This window comes from Puma concolor, chromosome B3 (assembly GCF_028749965.1).
Source record: "Puma concolor isolate L17-30 chromosome B3, mPumCon1.1.hap2, whole genome shotgun sequence".
Taxonomy (NCBI): Eukaryota; Metazoa; Chordata; class Mammalia; order Carnivora; family Felidae; genus Puma; species Puma concolor.
The window spans coordinates 117,187,810-117,210,621 of record NC_141672.1 but is presented as its reverse complement, the minus strand read 5'-3'; the positions used below and the strand labels follow the sequence as shown (position 1 = coordinate 117,210,621).

At 53.5% G+C, this 22,812-nt stretch overlaps 1 protein-coding gene across 1 annotated transcript in view; it reads right to left on the bottom strand.

Annotated features, from left to right (window-relative positions):
- Positions 1 to 4,202: 4,202 nt before the first annotated feature.
- Positions 4,203 to 22,812, bottom strand: part of PML (PML nuclear body scaffold) — a 37,850-nt gene continuing 19,240 nt past the window's right edge. The window contains exons 5-9 of the mRNA XM_086711188.1: positions 16,696 to 16,833; positions 16,043 to 16,301; positions 14,937 to 14,989; positions 6,501 to 6,651; positions 4,203 to 5,439 (exon numbers count right to left, since the gene is read on the bottom strand). Of these exons, the coding sequence (XP_086567314.1) occupies positions 4,664 to 5,439; positions 6,501 to 6,651; positions 14,937 to 14,989; positions 16,043 to 16,301; positions 16,696 to 16,833 (1,377 nt within the window). The 3' untranslated portion in view covers positions 4,203 to 4,663. The remainder of the gene's footprint in view (positions 5,440 to 6,500; positions 6,652 to 14,936; positions 14,990 to 16,042; positions 16,302 to 16,695; positions 16,834 to 22,812) is intronic.

Genomic DNA, 22,812 nt, shown 5'->3' with positions numbered 1-22,812 from the left:
TTCCACACACCATCCACCTAAAGCTACCTCCCATACCACCGGAAGTGCAGGGGGGGCGCTCAGGGAAAGACTGAGCTGCTCGGAGCCCAAGCCCCACGCACCTTCACTCCCCACCCACGTGGAGCCCAGCCTGACTGCGAGGCCCGGCGGGGCTGCAGCGCCCCCTGCCGGCCGAATCTGGGAGCAGCTCTAGCTCGGCTCCCTTCCCTCAGGGCGGGGTTCACCACGTGCTACTTTCTCTGACTTGCCATTTGGTGTCATTAACTGTGGAGTTCCCCTGCGAGGAGTGAAGAAAGGTGAGAGAAGACCCCTCTACTCTGGACTCAGGGGCTGGGGACACCTAGGGTGTGGGGTGCAGACAAGCCTGAAGTCAGAGGATGCAGGAACCTTGCAGGAGGTGTAGGGTGAAGGGTAAAGTCTGAGATAGGGAGAATTGTCAGGGTTGGGACTAGGGGTCAGAGTGAGTGTGGGGGAGGAATAAGGATGAAGTGTGGCAGCCGGGACTGGAGGAGGAGGGAAGGGGGAGGGCGACAGCAGGGCCAGGCACCAGCCGGGTGTTGTGCAGGTAGAAGGAAGAGCAGGCTTGGAGTTAAAGCGGATTTCTGAGGGGCTCCTGGGTGGCTCAGTCGGTTGAGCAACTTACTCTTGGTTTCGGCTCAGGTCATGATCTCACGGTTTGTGAGTGCGAGCCCCTTGTGGGGCTTTGTGCTGATAGTGTGGAGCCTGCGTGGGATTCTCTGTCTCCCTCTCTTTCTGTCTCTTCCTCGTGTGTGTGTGCGATCTCTCTCTCTCTCAAAAATAAATAAACTTAAATATATATATAATATATTATATATTATGTATTATTATTAAATATATATTATTAAATATAAACATAATATATTATATTATATAATTAAATATATACATAATATATAATATATATACATTATACATATATATTATATAATTACATATATAATATATAATACATATATATTATATAATACATAATATAATATATATTAATATAATATATAATAATATATAATATATAATATATATTAATAATATATAATATATAATATATAAAATATATATTAATATATAATATATAATATATATTAATATATAATAATATATATAATATATAAGATATAATACATGTATATTATATGATATATAATATATAATACATATATATTATATAATATATATTATATAATACATATATATTATATAATATATATAATACATATATAATACATATATATAATATATGTATGTGTGTATATATATACATATATATGTATATATATGTATATATATGTATACATATATATGTATGTGTGTGTGTATATATATATACATATATATGTATATATATACATATATATAATATATGTGTGTGTGTGTGTGTGTGTGTATATATATATACACACACAAGCAGATTTCTGAGTGATGATGTTCCTGGGAGTGTGAGCCCTTGGATCTCAGAAGGAGGCCCTGGAGCAGGCAGAACTGGCCATGGCTGAGCTGGTTTCTCTGCTTCAGGTGTGTGTGGTTGAAATCCCCCATTTGGCTGTGTTGGGGACACAGAGCCACCCACTTGTCAGCCACTGCAAGGTGGACTCCCCTGACTACCTTGGACCCTAGGACCCCCCACAATTGTCTGCTCTGTCCCAGATCTTGTTCTGTATTGCCTGAAGCCAAGCCCATGCATATTTTTTTGCTAAGATCTAATATCTGTTCATTTTTATAACTCACGAAGCAGTAAAGCTGTCATCTTGGTTGTCTGTAAAATAAGATCTTATATTTGTGTGGTTCTTCACATATTACATTGTTTTTGAGGTTTATTTCTTCTTGAGGTGGGGAGGGGCAGAGAGAGAGGGAGATGCAGAATCCGAAGCAGGCTCCAGGCTCTGAGCTGTCAGCACAGAGCCCGACGCGGGGCGTGAGCCCATGAACTGTGAGATCATGACCTGAGCCGAAGTCGGACGCTCAACCGACTGAGCCACCCAGGTGTCCCTGTGTGGTTCTTCACATATTAAAAAGCTATTTGCACATTCTCTCATTGGTTCATGCAAGCGCCTGTGAGGTAAAAATGATCTGTATTGTCCCATTGGATAGAATTGGAGCCCAAGCCTCAGTGAGTTTGACATACCAGACCAGTCAGAGGTTATGGAGTGAGAATTGAAAACTCAGTGAGTGCCCTGGCTTCCAGCCCAGCAAGTTCATGGTTAGTTGACATGGATGAATCTGAGATAGCATTCAAAGATGAAGCACAGGGGACACATGTGGACCTGCTCTTAGAAGCTAAAACTCCAGGGCCGGAATCTGGTCATCTGGGCCAGGTAGGTGGGGTTACGGGTGATGGCCTGTGCCGTGGGAACCCCTGCAGGTACTAACGTGGATTCCATTTGGGACACCCCAGACAAGACAGCCCGGACAGCGACACATTAATTACACATTGCTAACATCCTGGGCTCCCCTCCCTCTTGTTAAGGGTTTTACCACCTGTGACTCTGGGGACACAAACAGGGGTGTGAGATTACCCGGCAGGGGGCAGAGGTGCCGTTCTTACAGATGCTGGTCTCTGGCTCCTGACTCCCTCTAGAGGGTAATTCTTGAAACTGGCGCCTCTTTTCCTCCATGTGCCTCTCCTTTTGGGAGAGGATCCCTGACGGGCCCACCCTGGGTCTTCTCTTTTGGAATGGGGGCGGGGAGGGGCTCACAGATGTGAGCAACAAGGAGCTCTGGGCTCTGCTAAGCCCTGACAGGACTTCACAAAGTGCAACTCCCCCATGTTCGGGAACCTCCGCCCCCCCAACCCCCGCTCCCCGCCCTGCTTTAACACAGACAAGAAGCTGCTCAGTGGCTCCCGGGTGGGCTGAGCAGAGTTTGGTGCCTCAGACTTTGAGCATTCACATCTTTATTAAAGGCTGCATAAATGGAGAGAGGGCAGAAGAGCCCTTTGTTATAAAACCTGTGGTCAACTACATCTGCAGATGGCAAGCACGGGAGGGGTGTAAACCAGCGGGCACTGCCTCGTTCGGGGGGAGGCCGAGGGAAGAAAATACGAGTGGTGGCCCAAGGGCTGCCTTGCAATTGCCAGGATGGTCAGCACAGCCAGGCTGGGGCCCAGCCTCCTCTTCCCCTCACCCATCAGCCTGTTCCCACAGCTTTTGAGCCGGCCCTAAACACGTCAAAGCTCACGGTTAGAGTTGACACTCCCACTGTGGTAGCTGGTTCCCATGTGATCCTTTCGTGGATCTATCTCCAGGGCACCCAGCGGACGGGGGCTGAGGTGTGGGCACACAGACTTCACTCCTGTGAAAGCTCAGGCAATAGGGGCAGGAGGCCCTGGGCTGTGGCCCAGCGGCGGGAGCCAAGGGAGGGGGAAGGGAGAGGAGATGGGGAGGGACAGTGGTTCTGCTAGTCAGAGGGAAGGCCCTGACCTTGCTGTGTTCTGCTGCTGCCCTCTGGTGTGACCACAGATTGAGGACCTTAGCTTAGGTTAGGGCTGAGAGCTAGGGTTTAGGTTGAAAACCATCTTGTCCACTGGCTCGGTGGCTGCCGTCCATGCCTAAAGTCCCAGAATGGAGAAACTGGAATGGGAGCTCTGAGCCCATCTGGGCCAATTGGCCCATTTTACAGTGAAGACACAAGGGGTCATTTCCTAGGTCACAGTGAACGTGCCCAGTCGGGGCCAGGACTTTCTCTGCTGCTCTTTCGGGAAGCAGTCTATCAGAGCACTGGTTCTTAGCGGGCATCAGAACCAGCTGGAGAACATGCTAAAACAGCTTGCTGGGCCCGCCTAAGAGATGCTGATCCCAGAGGTCTGGTGTAGCGACTCTCAGGGGATGCCAACGCTGAGGGCTCCTGGTGTGTGTGGCGGGCAGCCCTGGGCTAGAGGACATTCCTAATGGGGCTGAGGGGGGTGGTACAGAGAGAGCAAAAGCCACACTGAGAGGGGCTGATGGCCTGAGGACCGAAGAGAAAAGCCCGACTAAAGGAGAGGCGTCTGGGTGGCCAGAAGGCAAGAAGCAAGCTTGGAAGGGTCAGACTCTGGAAGGTGGGACAGACGTGGGGCAGCAGATTCTGTCTCTGCAGACACAAGGCCCCGTGGGGATGAAAATGCATTTTTATCCCCAAAGGAGAAGTGACCAGGGAGCCGGCCTTCAGACAGGCAGGTGGTGGGAAAACCCAAACTCATGATGGCGGTTTGGTTGAGAGGCACTTTGGGTGCCTGTGGGGTGTCGCCGGCAGGCAGTGTCCACGGGGGCTGTTGGCAGGTCGCCCAGGGCAGTGGCCGGGGTCAGGGAGGAACTGCAGGGACACTCGTGGAGGCGGCGAGTTGGGTGGCTGGGGGCCTTCTTTGCGTAAAACCTCCCTGGTTTTGGCTCCTGGAGGAGAGGGGCCAGGTGTCTGGTGAACCAACCCACTGGTGCTCCCAAAGCCGGAATGGGGATTTGGTGGCCCCTGGGGGATTAGGACTTGGACTTAGAACCTTCTCTGTGGGGCTTTTCGAGAAGGGGAATTTGGTCCGGGAGAACTGATTCTGGACCAAATGACAACTGCGTACTGGGGCCCAGGGCCTGGAAATGCGGTCATGGGTGGGGCCTGCTCAGGGGCCTCGTCCCTCTCGGCCCCCCTGAGATTCCAAGCCGGTCATCGCCTCCTCTCAGCTCTGTTGGGGCGCCTTTTCTGCCAAGCTGTGGCCAGCGATGCCTTCTGCCCGTGCCATGGCGGCCTCCTCCGACAGGCCTTTGAAGTAGCTGCTCAGAGCCTGCAGGTTGACAGCGCGCTGCATGGGGGGTGACGAGGTGGTCTGCAGGCTCAGGTAGCGGCTGTACTTCTTCAAGCCCCGCTCTGGGTCACGGCGGTGTGCGGTCAGCAGCTCGGTGAAGCTCACGTTGTGGAGGGCCAAGAGGCGGGCCTCGGCCCTGAGCAGGGCGGCCGCCTGCACCAGGGGCTGCAGGGACGCAAAGCACTGCAGGCTGCTGAAGGAGTAGACGTGCTGGGCCAGCTGGGGGCCCGGTGAGACCTCGAGGAGGCGGCACAGGTCTCGCATGGCCAGCACGGCGGCCAGGGCGCTGCGTTCGCTCATGTTTCTCGCCAGGTAGGTCTTGGCCAGACTCTTGAGTTTGAAGCTGCTGGCCCTGGGCACGCGCTCCCGGATGAGGGGCAGAGCGGCCAGGAAGCCCGAGATGACCTCCTGAAACTCCCACAGCCTGTTCATGTCCTCCAGGGCCCGGAAGAAGTTGGGGAGGCCGGGCCCCCACAGCTTGTAGCAGGCCAAGATGGGGCGGCGCATGGAGCCCAGGAAGCCAAGGAAGTGCTGCAGCCCTACCTCCAGGGAGACGGCCTTGGAGTAGATGCTGAAGAAGGCCTCGGGCTGGATGAGCACGCGGAACTCACTCTCCCGGTTCACGGCTGCCAGCTGGCTAATCTTCTGGGCTGGGCAGGAGAGAAGGGCAAGGTGAGGCCCCAGGGGCGGGGTGGGGGGCCCAGGGCGGGAGCAGTGGAAGCTCTAGGACCCCACCTCGGGGCCTGCTGGCAGGACCCAAGCGTCAGCCTCCAAATGCAGCTCTATGCTGGCTCCAAAGGGGACAGGGGTCAGAAGGGGAGGGCGGGCTGCTTTCCAAACACCCCCTACTCACCTGGTGGGAGTCCAGCTCCCCCCTGCCCCCCTGCCCCTGTCCCCAGCCCCAGAGTTTGCCAAACAGTTTAGATCCAGGTCCCTCCTGTCCGGCTTCTGTTAGCCTTACCCGCCTACACTCGGGACCCTTTGTTGTTTCCACCGCATCCTCTCCCCCCTGCCCCAGCCTCCAATCCCATCGTCGCTGAGCCGAGATTCCCAGCCCAGGCAGACAGCACACCTGCCCAAACTACTCCACTCAGAACATGGCTCACAGCTGGCCTGTGAGGCCTGGGAAGGACTCCCCTGTCCTAGGAAAACCCACTACTTCTGTCTGGCTGGGCTGGCCCCATGCTGGGTCTGTGCCACAGGGCAGGCCGGAGCCTTCTGGTTCGGGGAAGGGCATTGCGAGGCCAGGGTCAGCACCGTGGAGAGTTGAGGGGCTTCTGGGAGAAGGGGTCATCTTTCTCCGTGACCTGGGCTTTGTCGGCCTCCCTGTGGAATGAGCTCTGTACTCAGAATTCTGCAGCCACAGCTTAAGGCCTTGCTTGGATCGCTGGCCTCCTAGCAGTGACTTCCCACATCGTGTTCTGTTTACAAGTGTGTTGCCAAAGGTCTCTACAGAAGCGCTGGTCAGGGGTGAGCTCACGGATGCACCTGCCTCATGCTTTCAGGCCCTGGAAGTCCTTATTCAGACAACCAAGTGGTACACCTGGAGTCCCAGGGGAGGCTGGGACTCAGGGACTGCCTGCTCTCTGGCTGCAGTCATTGGCCAGAGCTCTGGGCTCTCCCGGGCCCAGAACATAGCTCTGCCTGCACCTACTTCGGGGGCTCAGAGACTAAGCTAGAAAGGGGTGGGGGTGGCCACTGGAGAACCCACTTTCACTGTCAATCTTGAGGTCAAAGAAAACCAGGGGCCTGTCTTCTGCTTGGGGGTCGGCGAGGCTCTCATCCAGGACCCTCAAAGAGCTGGGACCCTCCAGTTGGAGGTCACTGGACTCGCTGCTGCTGTCGTCCAGCTCCCGGGAGGACTGCAACACAGAGAAACCAACAGGTCAGGGGCCCGGAGGGCGAGAGGGGGGCGTGTTGGCAAGGTGAGCATGTGCCCACGGGCCGGTGTGCGTGTGTGATGTGAACGTGGGAACAGGAGCAAGCTGGTATGGTGGGGGGGGGGGCATCCGCACGCACATGCGGGAGAGAGGGGAAGGGGAAGGTGTATATCCGTCTAAGCAAGTGCGTGTGCACGAGGATGTGTGCGTATGAATGGATGTCAGTGTGCATGTGCACGTGCGAGGGCCGTGTGGGAACCACCACGTTTGTGAGTAGGGGTGAAAGGCTGAGATCACGCAGACGAGTGTGTGCGAAAGCACGAGCATGGGAATGAATGCAAATGCCAAATGTGTGTGTGCACATCGGGTGTGAATTTATGAACCTGTGTTGACAGGTGTGTGGGAATGTGAGCATGTGTGAGTGTGCACATGGGCGCATAGCGCCAGGTCTGGAAGCTCAGGGAAGGGGCCAGTGCTCTGGTGGGCAGGGCCGGAGGGGTCTGCTGCTCCCTTCTCTCTGAACAGACTCAGAAGAAACACTTCTTGGGACGGGAGGAAGGAGCCTCATCTCAAACCTGAGGTTTCTCTGGAAGGGGCCAGGAGCTTGGCTCTTCTTGTCCCCATAGCCAGCCAAGGCTCCAGTGTCTTAGGGGGACCGCTCGCCTCAGGAATGCCACATCTGGGTGGACACACGAAGCCTGGAGGCCCTCTGTCATTTAGCATCCAGGAGCCGGCTGCTTAGGGAAGCCTCAGGCCCGGGGCTCCTCTAGCCTGGGCACCCAAGGCCCTGTTCTCACCAGCACCAAGGCAAAAAATCTGAAAGGCCTCAGGGTGGGGGAAGGGCTCTGTCTCCGTGAGCCCCAAGGGGCTGCGGCTACAGAGGGCGGTAGAGGCTCATCATCTGCAAAGCTGCCAAAGCCAGCCGATGTCTCGGGAGGCCTGCTCAGAACTGCCTGTGAATGCCACCTGTGGACGTGAGCCAGAGACCAGGGGGAAAGGACGTGGCCAACATCACACGGCCAGCTGGGAGTACTGCTGGGACAGAGTCCAGAGCAGCCCTCGGGTCTTTCCTACTTACAGACTGCCTCACCCGGGGCTATCTGAAGCCTCCAAGGATGAACGCTGGCCTCTGGCTAATGTCCTTGGCTCGGCAGGTAATAAGCATGGGCCTTGGCCCTTGTATTCACCAGGTGAAACATTTTAACAAAACTTCAGCCAAGAGCAAAGTCCTTACTAGCCACAGGTAAAATGTGCTGGTTTTCCCCAGGAGTGGCCGATTTTCACTTCATTGGCTTCTCATAGCCCTACCCCAGGCTCACCAGCTTCCTCCCGGTCACTGATAGAGAAAGACATTCACTATGAATCTGTCTAGAGCTGGTCTTGCTTAGAGAAGCCTGGAGTTCGGGGATTCTATACATAAGGTCCCAATAAAAGTCTTCGTCAAACGCCTCGCATATCTGGATCCTCGATCGGCCACGCGTCAAAGGTTTATTTTGCAAGGGTTGCTCTGCATCTTCTGTCTCACTGTGGCAGCTCCCTTTCCTCCCTGTGAGGAGCCTTCTCCAGGAATCTTCCTCGAAGTTGCTAGACCAGATACTCCACCTTCTTTCCTTGAGGGAAAACCCAGCTGGTTTTTATCTTCAATCTTCCAGACATTGCCCTTGCACCTGGGGTGGTGGAAAGAGCTGGGCTCTCCTTGCTGTGTCCTCCCCCGGACTGAAGAGCTGTCCCTTTGGCTGAGGCCTCTCTGTCCCCACCGACATGGCACCCGGAGCTGTCTCATCTTCCTTCCTCTTTTGGCTCCCAGCATGACTGCAAGAGCCCGTGCAGTGGCCCTGAGTTCTTCCGCCTGCCTCCTTCCTTCTGGAAAGTCTTCGCAGGCCTTAGAGCCTTGGTCACCTCTTTGGATATCTTCTTTCAAGACTTGAGCTCCCAGGACAGCAACACAGCTGCATCTTTGGGCTAGCTCCATTTCCATACCAGGTTGTTTATTTTTTTAAAGTTTATTTACTTCTTTTGAGAGAGACAGAGTGTGTGAGCGGGGAAGGGGCAGAGAGAGGGAGAGAGAGAATCCCAAGAAGGCTCGACACTCAGTTCAACGTGGAGCCCTATTGTGGGGCTCGATCCTGCAACTGTGAGATCACGACCTGAGCCAAAATCAAGAGTCAGTCGTTCAACCAACTGAGCCACCCAGGAGCCCCAACCAGGGTCATTTATGATGGCCATCAGAATCTCATTTTTACGCCCTCCCATTGCCCTGGGGTCATTTTCTCTTATAGTGGCAGAATGTCTTTTGTCCTGAACTTGCTGAAGAACTTGGTGGCTCCCTTAATAAAAGGACACCCCCTTTCTGCTGAGCTTGTCAATGGAGAGAAGGCTGGAACTTCCAGCTCTGACTCCTCTTCCTTTCTGATCCTTCCTCACCCTTGGGGCTACTGCACGGAGATGATCTTGCCAGCACGCCTTCCACTCAACTCCAGCCAGCTGTAAACCCCACTCCCTCTCCCTGCCTTACGTCCCAGCAACGTGGCCAGGAAGTGCCTGCATGCTTAAAAAGGACTGTTCTCAAGACCCAGGTTTAGCAAAAGGGCAATCAGCATGAGAGGCTCTGGGGCAGGAAGGCTTTCTGCCCCCTGCTCACTACCCGAAGCCCTATGTTCCAATGCCCATAGCGCTGCCCGCTGGGCGAGTGTGTGGGCGGAGAGTGTAGACGGAGAGGCACAGAGACCCGGGCCCAAGCCAGGCAAGGGCCTTTTACTGGAAAAGGCTTGAGATGTCCTGGGAAGGGAAAAGGAATGGTGGCAGAAGGCAATGGAGTGGGGAAGACTGGAGCCCGTGTGCTCGGCCTGGAAAGTGAAAAGTGGGGAAAGCTCCAAGGAAGTAGGGAGCGGACACAATGGGAGGTGAAAAAAAGAGGAAGAGGAATTGAAGATGTTCTGCTAAGAGCTGGAGGAGTAGAACTCACTTTAATATTCTTTAAAAGATGCAAGTAAATAATAGGATTCATTTCTCTCTTTTTTTTAAATGTTTATTTTTGAGAGAGAGAGAGAGAGAGAGAGAGAGAGAGAGAGAGAGACAGACAGAGCATGAGCGGGGGTGGGGCAGAGAGGGAGACACGGAATCTGAAGCAGGCTCCAGGCTCTGAGCTGTCAACACAGAGCCCGAGGAGGGGCCTGAACTCACAAACTGTGAGATTGTGACCTGAGCCAAAGTCGTCCGCTTAACCAACCGACTGAGCCCCAGGATTCATTTCTTTATTATACTTGGTTAATGGACTTCTTTGACTGCAAAAGTGTGCTCAGACCGAGCCACAGAGGACCTGGGAGTTTCTCAGGACCCACATGTAACTAGGATACACGTGCAATCTGGCTTGTGAGCTTTAGTTCACTTGGATTCAACACAGATCAACTTAGCAGGGCAAGGGGATTCCACCTCCACACTCCACGTGGCAGGCTGCATGGCCGTACCAAGCACACCCATACGGCTGGCTTGACATTTTAATCACCTTCCCCAAGGCTACGTCTCTCTGGGAAGATCCAGCACCCCCTCGCCCCCGCCGGATCATATCCCAGTATGTACAGGGCACCCCCATTCAAGGCTGATACACACAGATGACAGATATACAACTGAGTCCCCCCATCCGGTGGTTCTCTCTTTTTTGGCTGGGCATTAGCAGCCTCAAAAAATCCAGATGCCCAGGTTGCACCCCAGACCAGTTCAATTACAATCTCTGGGGCAGGGGGAGTGACACCCAGGAATCTGTCGTTGGTAACCACCCCCCCCCCCGCCCCACCCCGCAAGATTCCAGTGCGCAGCCAGGGTAGAGAACTACCGTCCTACTGATTAACTCCATGTTTGGGCATCGGCCACTCAGGAGCTGAACTCTGATATTTGGCATCCAGTCGCCTGAAGTTGTCTCTGCAGTGCCCGACATCAATTCTTATCAAGAGTCCCCAAGTTCCCGAGGGACTTCCTAAGCACCCACTCTTAAACAACAGCTGGGGTCAGTTTGGCAACACACACAGATTGCCCTTTTCTGCAGACACAAAATCCCAGCTCTTGCAACGTCCGGAAGCCCCGCGGTACCTCATGCGTGTCCGTGAGCCGGACCATCCTGTTAGCTAGCCTATGGCCCCTGCTGCCCCCTGCGCCAGGCCCTCGGGGGACAGGGCTCCCATCTTCTGTTACACACACTCACCAGCATCCCAGCCCCTCCCCCGGATCGGTTGTTTCCCACGGGCCCCTCCTCCTACTGCTGGTCACCACTGCCACTGCAGTCAGGGACTGTCCCCTCCTGCTTCCTCTTGGTCTTGCTACTGCCGGATAGTGGGGCGAGTCCTCTGTCACAAGAGTAGCTGAGAGCACCTATCTTTTCCTGCCTTGGACCCTAACCCAGGGCCCAGGGCAGAGGCACTGCTGACCCACCCTCATTTCCTAGGATAGTCCTCACCCCAGGCCTCCACCATCAGGCCTGGGTCTTGCCCCGCCACCCAACAGTGGCACCCCCACCGCTTCCGGCAGCGGCAGGGGCTCTTACAGAACACTCTTCCCGCACCAGCCGTCTCTCCTGGAGCCTTGCCCACCTTGCCAGGTCTGCACCAGAGCCTCCAGGCGTGTCTAGCTGCAGTCTGGGACACTTGGAAAATGTGCTCTTTTTGTAGGCCAACTTCCACACACGGGAGGTGGGATGAAGGCCACGGACAGGAGAGGACATGGGTATGTGGGAGCCCGGAGCACCTTGCGGGTGTCACCCTGCTCCCCACCCAAACCACTGCGGGTACTCTGGGAGTGCCAGGGGTCTGGAAGGGAGCACAGAAGGTGGGTGAGAAACGCATGGAGGGGACCTAATTTGTTTTGTTTTTGCATAGATGTTTTTTAAAGCTTGGGACACATGATGGTTAATTTAAAAAATGTGTGTCTGGAGGCACTTGGGTGGCTCAGTTGGTTAAGCACCTGACTCTTGATCTCGGCTCAGGCCGTGATCTCATGGTTTGTGAGTTCCAGCCCCGCGTCGGGCTCTGCACTGATGGCCTGGAACCTGCTTGGGGTTCCATCTGCCCTTCTCTGCCCCTCACCTGCTTGTGCTCTCTTTCTCTCTCCAAATAAGTACATAAACTTAAAAAAAAGAAAGTGTGTCTGAAGAACTAAAGAATACCAACACAAAAGCAGTGGTCCTCTGGCCCTCCCCACTCCGGACCTGGTCTCCACAGGTGAGCAGCTGTGCTTCTAATTGTTTTAACTCTTCACCACCTGAAACACACTCCCTCCTTCCTGGAATAATTCAGACACAACCTGGCGACCCCCTACTGACAGCTGAGGATCAGACTGACACCCCGCCCCCCACCCCCAGCAGTGCTGGTTTCAGTTTCTGCGCCCAACTGTCGTGAAGTGTGGTGAGACTACTGGCATTCCGATCCTTTCTCGAGCTTTCCATCCCAGACGGCTACCTCCACCCAGGGTCAGTTTTGTTTGATGAGGTTTAGGGGATGGAAAGAAGTGCCCAGATTTCAGAGGAATTTAGAACATGGCTTAAAGGGAAGACTGAAATATTGACTGGTGGTGAAGAATAATCGAAAGAGGGGCATCCAGGGCGGCTCTGGGGGCCTTGGTTTCTGTAGCCGGGCAGACGGTGTGACTTAACGGAGAGGAGAGGAAGAGAGACGAGTGATCTACGGGACACCCGAGTGCAGACGTCGGAGGGCCACTGGCTATCCTGGTCTGGCAGCAGGAGTGAGCGCCGGGCACCAGCAGTCTGTGGGCGCTAACTGAGGCCATGGGCAAGGCTGAGACCATAAAGATGGGCTGCAGCCGGAAGAACAAGGTGGAAAGGAACAGAGACCTGAGAGGAGGGTGAGGAGGGGTGGCTGGAGCTACTACAGGAGCTGGGACAGGGAGGGCAGGGGTCCTTGAAGTACCGGTGAGCTCAAGGGGCAGGAAGCTGTGGCCAGAGTCCCTGCGGGCCAGCTTTCAGTATGGTGAGGTCCAGGGGGTGGCCGTGGGGCTGGTGGCTGCAGTGGGGTGGGACAAAGACCCCAGAGAGGCCAGGGTGCTGGATGTTGAAGTCCCCCAGAAAGAAGGCTGGACCTGGCTAAAGAGAGGCCACCTGGGAGGCGGGTGCTGGAGCCTCCCCTGTGTGGGGGGAGGCAAGAGGAGGTGTGAAATGATCTGGGGAAAGTGGGGTTCACCTCAAGAAAGGCACAGAGAACCTGACTAGATGGTGGGACCGACACAGTCCAGGAGGCACAGAAGGCCTTGACCCGCCTCCCCACTCTGAAGCTCACAGGGCGTTGGAAAGAGAGGACATGGTAACTCCACCAGAGAACCAAGTTTCAGTGCAGGGAGGACACAAAACCGCCTGCAGAGAAGAGCTAAGTCCAGCAGGGAATGTGATGGTCATGGAAGAAGGGGTTGCCAGGGCAATCTTTCAACAAATATTTATTGAGCAGCCGTATCTGCCAGGTCCTGGGATCGACACATTCCCTGCCCTCATGGGCTTAGGTCCTGGCAGAGGCCCAGCGGAAAGCCTCGGGGTGGTGGGATGGGGCAGCTGGAGGGGCAAAGGGAGATAAAAGCTTCCTATTTTGGGGCAAAGAGGCCTGGGGATGTGAGGAGCGGGCAGCCTGTATCTCAATCATGCCCTTTCAGGTGAAGAGGGCTTACATCTCCCTGACGGGTCTGTGCAGCCGCTCCTTCCTTGGTCCGCTCCTTGACCACGATGCACAGAATGCCTACTGTGTGCAGGGCCTTCAGCGAATGGGCCAGGCTGGGTGGTGGGGTGCAGGAGGGCCAGGGAGCAGGAGCCAAGTGAGCGAGTGGCCACGCGGTTCCAGGAGGACGGTGGCCACCAGCTACAGAAGAGGGAGGTGCTAGGGGTTCTCAGAGGCCTGTCTGAGGGGGGCCAGGCTGGTGGGGGGTAGGGGGGAAGAATTCGAGGGCAGGGGGCTGGGAATGCAATTGGAGGCACCTCCAGAGGTCCTGGACGGGGTTCTCCACGGGGGCGGTGTCAGAATTCCCAGCGGGAGATCCTGCCCTAAGAGTCTGGGGTGCTCTGCCTCCCCCCACCCTTCCTGAGAGAGGTGTCAAGCTGGGAAGCCACAGAGAGAGGAACGGCAAAGAAGCTGTTGAGCCACTGGGCTATGTGGGGGGAGCCCCGGAAGGAGCGGCCAAGGGAGCGCACTGCTCCCCGTGCCCGGCCGCGTTGACTGATGGCCCTCTGGAGGTGGCAGGGACTCTCCTGGGGATCGGCAGGATGGCTGGGAGGCCCTGTGGCAGCAGGGGTGGTGGCCTGGACTGCGGGGGGAGGACACGTCCACATGGGGTTATAATACACTTTGAGGGGCAAGTGGAATGCGCGGTGAAGACGGGGGGTACTCTGTGCTCTACGCGACAGGAAGCTAGTCCCGCGGCGGCTGCGGACGGCAGTGTCCTCCCGGTGACTGGCGGGCTGGCTGTGAGGATCGGCTTCAGGGACTGCAGGTTGTTCGGCGGGATGTTGGGGAGACCAAGCCGGGGGGCGGCATGCACCATGGGGCAGGCGGGGGGGCCGGCAGGGGTGGTATGCTCCTGGTGCTCTTGGCAGGGGGTGGGCTGGCCAGGAGTGTTGTGCAGCGGTCTCCATGCGCTCCATGCACTTTCCAATACAGAACCTCAGACTGAGGGCCGGCAGGGACCTCAGAGGCACCCAGTCCAACCTTTCCCTCTGTTCAACCCCCCTTTCCCCACCTCCATTAACCAACCTCCAGGGACAGAAGGGTGCAATCCACAAAGGTACTCGTTCCATTGTGGGATGCCTTTAAAGTTCTTTCTTATCGAGTGAACGCTTGCCTGTTTGGGCCCTGTACGGTGCTGCCCGTGCCCTCACACCCCTGCACTGACCCTCACTGGCTGCGATTAACTGGGGAATGGGTTCTTGCCCCCGCTCCTCATTGAGGACTTAGAGGTCAGAGAAAACATAAGGAAGCTCCAGACAAAGGCATTGGCTAGTTCAGAAGAGAGACAGGGCTCTGGAAGGAAGCACTCTCTCAGCATTTCAGAAGAGTATGTATGGTTACTGACGCCTCCTGCCCTGGTATAGAGGGAGGGCTGGGCTGGTTCAGGCCCGCAGCTGGCATTTGGAGACTGTCCTCAGGACAGCACAGAACTCACTGCCTCGCTGGAAAACTCCCCAGGCGCAGGGCAAGTCTAAGAGTCACCTGCTGCGGCTGGGTCTCCTGGGACCCGGAATGGGGGGAGGCAGGAGTCCAGGGCTGAACTTCTGGACCACTCACCGAGTTTTCGGCATCTGAGTCTTCCGAGCTGCTGATCACCACGACGCGTTCCTCTGAAACAGGGCAGAGGAGACAGAATTAGGCCCTGCCAAGATGCCCACTCAGTGGGGCCCAGGTGTTCTGTGAGAATCCCTGTGGGCCAGTGGATGGGGTGGGCGATGTGTGCCCTATAGAGGGGGATGTGAACATTCACCAAATGTGCTAGTATGGATCTGTTTATTCAAAGAGACTTTCTGTCACTGCCCACTGTGCCCTGTACGTGAATACTTAATTCAGTTATTGGTCCTGAATTCAGAATCTGTTCCCTACACAGGCAGCTTGGCAAAAAAGCAGCTGGTTTGTTTTGCAATCCTAAAGAAGCACATTGGTTTTTTCCAATTCTGTCTCATGAGCTGAGATGTTTGAATTAAAAGCTACTTTATATTTGGTTAATCAAAACCTTTTGATTACCAATAGCATTGTGAGCAAGGAATGTCGGTCAGGGCTCAGTGTGCAAGCAGGATCAGGGCTCAGTCTGAGACCTAGAATGAAAACAAAGGGGGCCTCTGGGTGAAGCAGATCTAGGAAGAACTGTCTTGACCATTCCAGAATTCTATCAGTTGGCCTCAACTCATGCCCAAGAACTCCCAGTTTGGTGGTGTCCATAAAAGGTATCTAGGACAAATGACGTACTTTAGCCAGGTGGCCTTTGCAGACAAATTTGGGAAGTGATGGGTGTGGACTTGACCCAAGGTCTCTCTGGGAGCATGCCAGGCACTCACCAACAGAACTGCCTGGGGAGACCCACCTTGTGCAGAGGCACAGTGCTGGGCGCTGTATGGGTGCGTTCGGGGAAGGGGCTACAGACTGTGGGTTTTAGCCTCTTACGGTCCCCACACTGGAATCCCAGCAAATCACACGGTAAACTGTATCCAATCTTATCCCCCAGGAAAACCATGGGCTTTCCCTGCCCCATCTGGTGGCAGCTGAGAGCAGGACACACAGGGGATGCTGTTGGCTTTGGGCTCCCTGGGTGGGGTGAGGATTTGGGGGAAGGGTCCCACCCTACCCAGCCCCTGGAAGACAGCACGTAGGCCTCAGCCTCCGCTGCCCACCCACTTCCTTACCTGCCTCCTCAGACTCGCCGGTCACGTGGTTGCTGTTGGGCGGGAAGACCTCGTTTCCGATGATGGGGCTTTCAGGGCTGCAGGGCCCATCCAGGTGGGGTGGCGAGACTGCCTTGGAGGTGCTGGGCCTGGGTTGCTCGGGGGAACTCCGGGCCAGCCGTGTCTCCTTCTCCTCCTCAGACTCCATCTTGATAGCCTTCCTGGGGCACTCGGTCTGGCAGGACTTCCTCTTCTGGGGAGTGACTGGGCTGCAGACCTCCTATGCAGTGGGGAGTCACAAGGCCGGGTTAGCAGCCTTCAGGGGTGCTGGGGTGGTGGGCAGAGATGTGAACCTGGGTGGCAGGGACCTGTGGCCCACCCCCTTTGCTCCTGCTGTCGCCTCTGCTCTCTGCCACGCAGATCGTGTCTCTCTCCACATAGGAAGACCCCTGGGCTGCCACGCACACTGGCCGTCTGCTGACCACTGACTCTGCTGGCCTCTGCCTGCCCTGGAGTGGCTCACGCTTACAGGGGAGCTTCCTGGCAGGGCAGCCAGGAGCAAGGGAGAGAACAGCGTAGGTGCTGACTAAGGCCTGGCTTCTCAGGTGGGAACCTGACTGCCTGGTGGGATCTGGGCCTCCAGGTGCAGAGGCAGGGGGCAGGGAGAACCTTACCTCTCTGCAGGAGGCGTCTTTGATGGAGTAGGCATGTATTGGCACCGGGTGTACCCCGGGCACCGACTGTACCAAAGCCACGACTGGGGTCTCAGCTGGCCCTGGGGCCTGTGCCTGGGCCCTCTGCATCTCCTCTGGCTGCGAAGTCCAGAAATAAGAGAGACAGAAATGAGCGGGTGGCAGGCCCAGGGCTGAGACCCCAGGCCTGGGGTCAGCCCAATCCCCAGGGCCTCAGCCAGCCACAGGTGCAGGCTGTCCAGAGCCTCCCGGGGACCAGGAGTCCTCCTCACACCCTCCTTCTGACCCTGAGGTGCTGGCATCCAGGGGCACTTCAATTCCTGTGCATCCTAACAGAGCCAGGAGGTGACTGCTGAGATTACACGGGACCAACCGCGCCTAAAGGTTTGCTCGACAGCTAGCTCCGGGTTAACAAAGCGCTCGCTCCTGGTGGCAGCAATTCCTCTACAGCTGCAGAGCTGTAACAGTGAGGACACCCTTCCACTGAGCTGAAACCCTTCCAGGGAACCTCCCTGTGACCTTCACTCTGCCCCTGGGCCTTAACTCCCCCTGGGTCAGAACAATTACACACCTTGGCCAAATCCCTTAAAACCCCTCAGCCCTCAGTCCCCCTCTGTGAAATGGGAATAATATTAATATCTGTCTCACAGGATACTGTGGATGAAATGTGTTACCACAAGTAAAGTGCCTAGAAGAGCACCCAGCACTCAGTAAGTGCCACCGATGATAATGATGCTAAATACAGTTTTTATTGCCACTCTGAGCCAGGCATAGTGCTAACTATACATAAACCCACCCCAAAACGGACTTGGGCTGGTTCTTCAAAAAGTTAAACACAGAATTCCCATATGATCCAACAAGTCTTCTCCTAGGCATGTACCCAAAGGACTGAAAACAGATGTTCAAACAGAAACCTGCACACAAATGTTCACACCAGCCCTATTCACGACAGCCAAAAGGTGCACACAACCCAAAGGTCTACCAGCCTCTGAGACATCAGCCAAATGTCTAAACAGCCCAAATGTCGGACAGTCATACAGTGGAATTTTATCCAGCCATAAAAAGGCATGAAGTCGGGGCACCTGGGTGGCTCTGTCGGTTAAGTGTCAGACTTTGCTCAGCTCGGGTCATGATCTCGCAGTTGTGAGTTTGAGCCCCGCGTCGGGCTCTGTGCTGACAGCTCGGAGCCTGGAGCCTGCTTTGGATTCTGTGTCTCCCCCTTTAACTGCCCCTCCCCGGCTCATGCTTTCTCACTCTCTCAAAAATAAATAAACGTTAAAAAAATTTTTTTTAAAGGCATGAAGTTCTGTACGTCAACATGGATGAACTTTGAACACATTACACTAAGTGAAAAGAAGCCAGCCACAAAAGAATACATGTTGTGCGGCTCCATTTATATGAAATATCCACAAGAGCTGAGTGCATAGAGACGGAAAGCAGACTGGAAGCTGGAGTGGGGGTGGGGGCGGGGCAGATGTGGAGTGGCCGCCTCACGGGGACAAGGTTTCCTTTCGGGGTAATGGGAATATTTGGGAACTAGATGGGTGGGGTGGCTGTACAAGATTTGGAGGGTGAAATGTCACTGAACTGTATACTCAAAAATAGTTAAAACGGAATTTTCCTAGATGAATTTTACCACAATAAAAACAATTATAGTTAAAATAACGAAATAGGGACCATCCTGTGATTATTGCCAATCTACAGAGAAGGGTAGGAGGCACAGAGGTGAAGTGACTGATTTCCCAAGGTCATATACCTAATGAGGGTCTGGACCAGGGTTTGAGTGTAGTGTCTTTGAACTGGTGGTTCTCTTTCCTGGTCACTGTCTCTCTTACATCCCCCCACACCGCTTTTCTCTATACTGTGTGAAACGGAAGCATCCGCTGGGCAGTTCACTGAAAATAAGTGACGAGTGACCTGGGAAGTGTCCCTCCGAAAGGGGAGGCCCAGACTCTGCCACTCCTGCCTGCAATCCTGACCCCTTGCTGCCTCCAAGTCTGTGTGTGCCCAGGAGATGACCGTGAGCAGGCGCCTGCAGTGGTCCGTGTGGTGAGGGAAAGGAAACAACACCCAGCTGGAGAGGGCGCTTCCTCGAGCACAGCCACGCTGGACAAGTCAGAAGCTGGACTTTAAGATCAGGAAGCCAGGGATAGGCTTTCCTCACAGGGGAACCCCAGGAATTAGCTGGCCAAACCTGGGCTGGGGCAGGTGGGGGAAAGCCCCACGTGGCCCCATCGTGCTGGGACCGGAGCTCGACGTGGGGCGCTTCTTGGTATCGAGCACTTTGATGTGGGCTCCCAAATCAATTGCTATAACGGACTGACTTCCTTTTCCCCTCCCTCTCTGGGTTTCTTTCTCTTAACATCTTTATAGAAAGGGAGGAGAATTGTCTCTCTGGATCAGAGTGTATCTGGGGGAAGTGGAGAGAATGGAGAATCTCCTTAAACTTTTTTAAGTTTATTTATTTATTTGAGAGACAGAGAGAGAGAGAGAGAGGGAAAAGCACAAGTGGAGGAGAGGCAGAGAGAGAGAGGGAGACTCCCAAGCAGGCTCCACAATGTCAACTCAGAGCCTGATGTGGGGCTTGAACCCAGGGACTGTGAGATCATGACCTGAGCGGAAGTCAGACACTTATCTGACTGAGCCACCCAGGCGCCCCTACACCAGTGTTTTTCAGACTATAGTCTGTGACCCATTGGTGAATCATGAAAGCAATCCAGTGGGTCACGACCAGCATTTTTTAAATTATGCAGAATAGTATAGAACAGAAAACCCATGTAACAAGGGTAATTTACTTTGCAAAACCTCCATCTTAGCTATAGTTATGCATGTGTATGTATATATACCGTAGATATAAAATATATTTCTTTATAATGGGTAGTGGTCAGAAATTTAAACCACGTCACACCCATTAGGATGGCTATTAGTGAAAAAAGTGTGGATGAGAAGGTAAAGAAATTGGAAACCCATGAAGTGCCTGGGTGGCTCAGTGACCGACTTCAGCTTAGGTCATGATCTCATGGTTCGTGGGTTCGAGCCCTGCATTGGGCTCTACGCTGAACACTTGCTCAGAGCCTGGAGCCTGCTTCAGATTCTGGGTCTCCTTCTCTCTCTGCCCCTCCCCAGCTTGTGCTCTGTCTGTCTCTCTCTCTCTCTCTCAAATAAATGTTAAAAAAAATTTTTTTAAAGAAACTGGAAACCCTGTGCACTGTTGGTGGGAACGAAGAAGGGCATGGCCAACTATGGAAAATTGCATAGTGACTCCTGAAAAAATGAAAAATAGAATTACCAGATGATACAGCAATTCCACCTCTATGTAAATTTTGTTACGTATATTTTATCACCATTAAAAAAATTGTTTAAAAAAGTTGAAAAGGTCCTTTCATGTCTGGATCTACAAATCACTGGTATGTGAAAGACCCTCTTTCCAGAAGGGCAACAAACTCCCTGAAAGTGGGCCTGGGATTCTCTGCCTCTGTCCCACCCACGATGCCCTCCTTCCTGTGTTAATGAAGCAGGGGACAGACAAGAAGGCTCACTAAAAAAAAAAAAAAAAAAAAAAAAAATCATGATGCCCAATTTGTTGTTTGGTAGCTTTAAAATGTTTTATTTTTTTCCATTCAAGTATTATAACGTCATGATGCAAAGAGTCTACAGGAAATGGAAGAAAGATGGCCCCCAAGCTGGGGAGTTCTAGTTAAGGCTGTTGCTGTGTTTTCTCGTCACCTCTGTGCAGATACATGACTGAAATGAAAGTAAACCAACAGTTTCAAGAGGGATCCAGTGTTGGGGCGGAAAGCCCAGCTCCTGCCTCCTAAGGCAGGGACATGGGCCCGAGAGTCGCCTTTCTCCTGGCATAGCTGAGCGACCGTACTTTCTCCAGGGACTGCCCGGCCACGCCTGCCTCCCTGGAGCTGCTACACCAGCCCTTTGCACTCACAGAGTGAGACGACATCCTTCCCCCGGCTCCCCTGGCCTGCCTGCCCCCTCCTCCAGCCTACTACCAAAGTGAAAGCAAGAGGCTTTGCAGAAAGAGCATTCTTCTGATGTTCCAAATTCAAACTACTTAGTAGCGAATGGTGAGAGGTCACATAAAGACAAAGACCCGGAAGAATGCCTAGACCTCATACAAGATAGTACAGGGTCTCTTGCCGTTCATGAACCAGCAACTGGCACGTGGAAGACAGCCGAGCTCTGTGGACCTGGGGCACCTTCCCCAACTATTTACAGGATTTCTTTGGGGGACATTATTCATCCTAGCATTGTGATACCAAAACAACCTAAATATGCATTGACAGGGAACTGGCTAAATAAAACATGCTACATCCATTCACTAGACTGCTATGCAGACACAAAAAGACATCAGGAAGCTACCTACCTACTGAAAATGTAAGAATTCCAGAATACTTTGTGGGGTGAAAAAGCCTGGGGCGTAATACTATGAACATAGGGTAGTATGCTACCTTTGTGCAAAAACAGAATGGAAAATGGAATTACCTGTAATCATATTTGCTTGTAATTACATAAAGAAATTCGGGAAGGATATGTAAGAAACAGAGACAGGTATATGGGCATAAGAAGTGGAAAGATAGGGACCAGAAGGGAGGGAGACATGATATGTTACTTTCTTTCTTTTTTTAAGATCCAGATACCGTACGTGCAGGATTTGGGCAGTAAGGTGCCATATGTAGGGTGTTACGTGAAAATATTGGATATGCACAAACACAGTCTTAGTTTGCACAAGAAATCTCTGTGATGCTCAGTAATGGAGAGCTCAAATGAGAAACGGGGTGCAGAGAGATGTTGGGGTGTCCCCCCACCTCAAAGCATTGGTTCTCAACTTAGCTACAAATTATCATCACCTGGGGATCTGAAAAAAAAAATTAGGTACAATTTATATACAGTGAAATGTACAAACGGTAAGCGTACAAATCAATGGATTTTAAGAATCGAAGTGTAGTTGACATATTTATCATTCTATGTTTTTACTTCTGACCGTGTGATTGTATTACTTCAAAAATATAATAAAAACGTCCTTTTTTACTTTTCAAGCTACATATGTGGGGATGCAGGACCCAAAGCAGTTAGGAGTCTGCTTCTAATCCTATCCCTAGCTTGCTGTGTCATGTGGCCTGGGGTTGTCACCCTCTCTCTGGGCCTCAACCTATGCAAAATAGAGGGTTAGACTCCATGCGCTCTCCTAGCTCTAAAACTCTCAGTTCCTAAATCCTGCATTCTCCAGGAAGTCTCTCCAGATTGCCTCTGCCTACAACAATCTCTCTCCCCCAACGGCCATACATGACAAAGCTAGGCTCGCCACCTGACCGCTACCACCAGAAGACCTGATTTCTGTGGAAGTCTGATCAGTCCTGGACCCACACCTTTGACAGGCAGACACAGGCAGACCCAGATGACCAGGACGTGGAGGAGACCAGACGCCTAGTCCAAGGAAGGATCTCAGGAAGCTTATCCCAGAGGAGCCATGCATGCAAGCACTTAAGAGGGCAAGCCAAAGGGGTACCACTGCATTTTCTCCCAGGGAAGCAATCTAAGGGCAGTCCAGAGATGGGGGTGGCTGTCTCAAGCATGAGTGAGCTTCCTGTCCTTGGGAGGTGTGTGTGTGTGTAGACAGCCATAGGTCAAGGGTGCTGTAGAGGGAATGCCGACGTTAGAGGGGGTATGGACACCTCCCAACCCTGAGAAACTATGATTCTTGCATATATGCTGGTCACACCAATGAAACCCAACCTGCTGGGACTGAGGTCTGCCTCCTGGCCCCATTCTCCTCTCCAAGAACCATGTTGGGGGCGGGGGAGAAGTGGGGAAGGCCTCCGTGTTGATTCCAGGAAAATGCTCACATATCTAGGATGGGGGACAGGGTAAGGGAGATGTCATCTACCACCATCTGTCAGGGCCACCCACCAGTGACCGCTTTCTTCACCTCCTGTCCATCCCTGGTTCTCACCCCTCTCAAATCTATCAAGTGCTACTTTGGCATTTAAGATCTCAGAGCCAGCCAGTTCACCTGCCCTTCCTTTACTCCTTCCCACCAAAAGCTCCAGTCCGGCCACTTGCTGTCCCTCTCGGGCACTCTCCCCT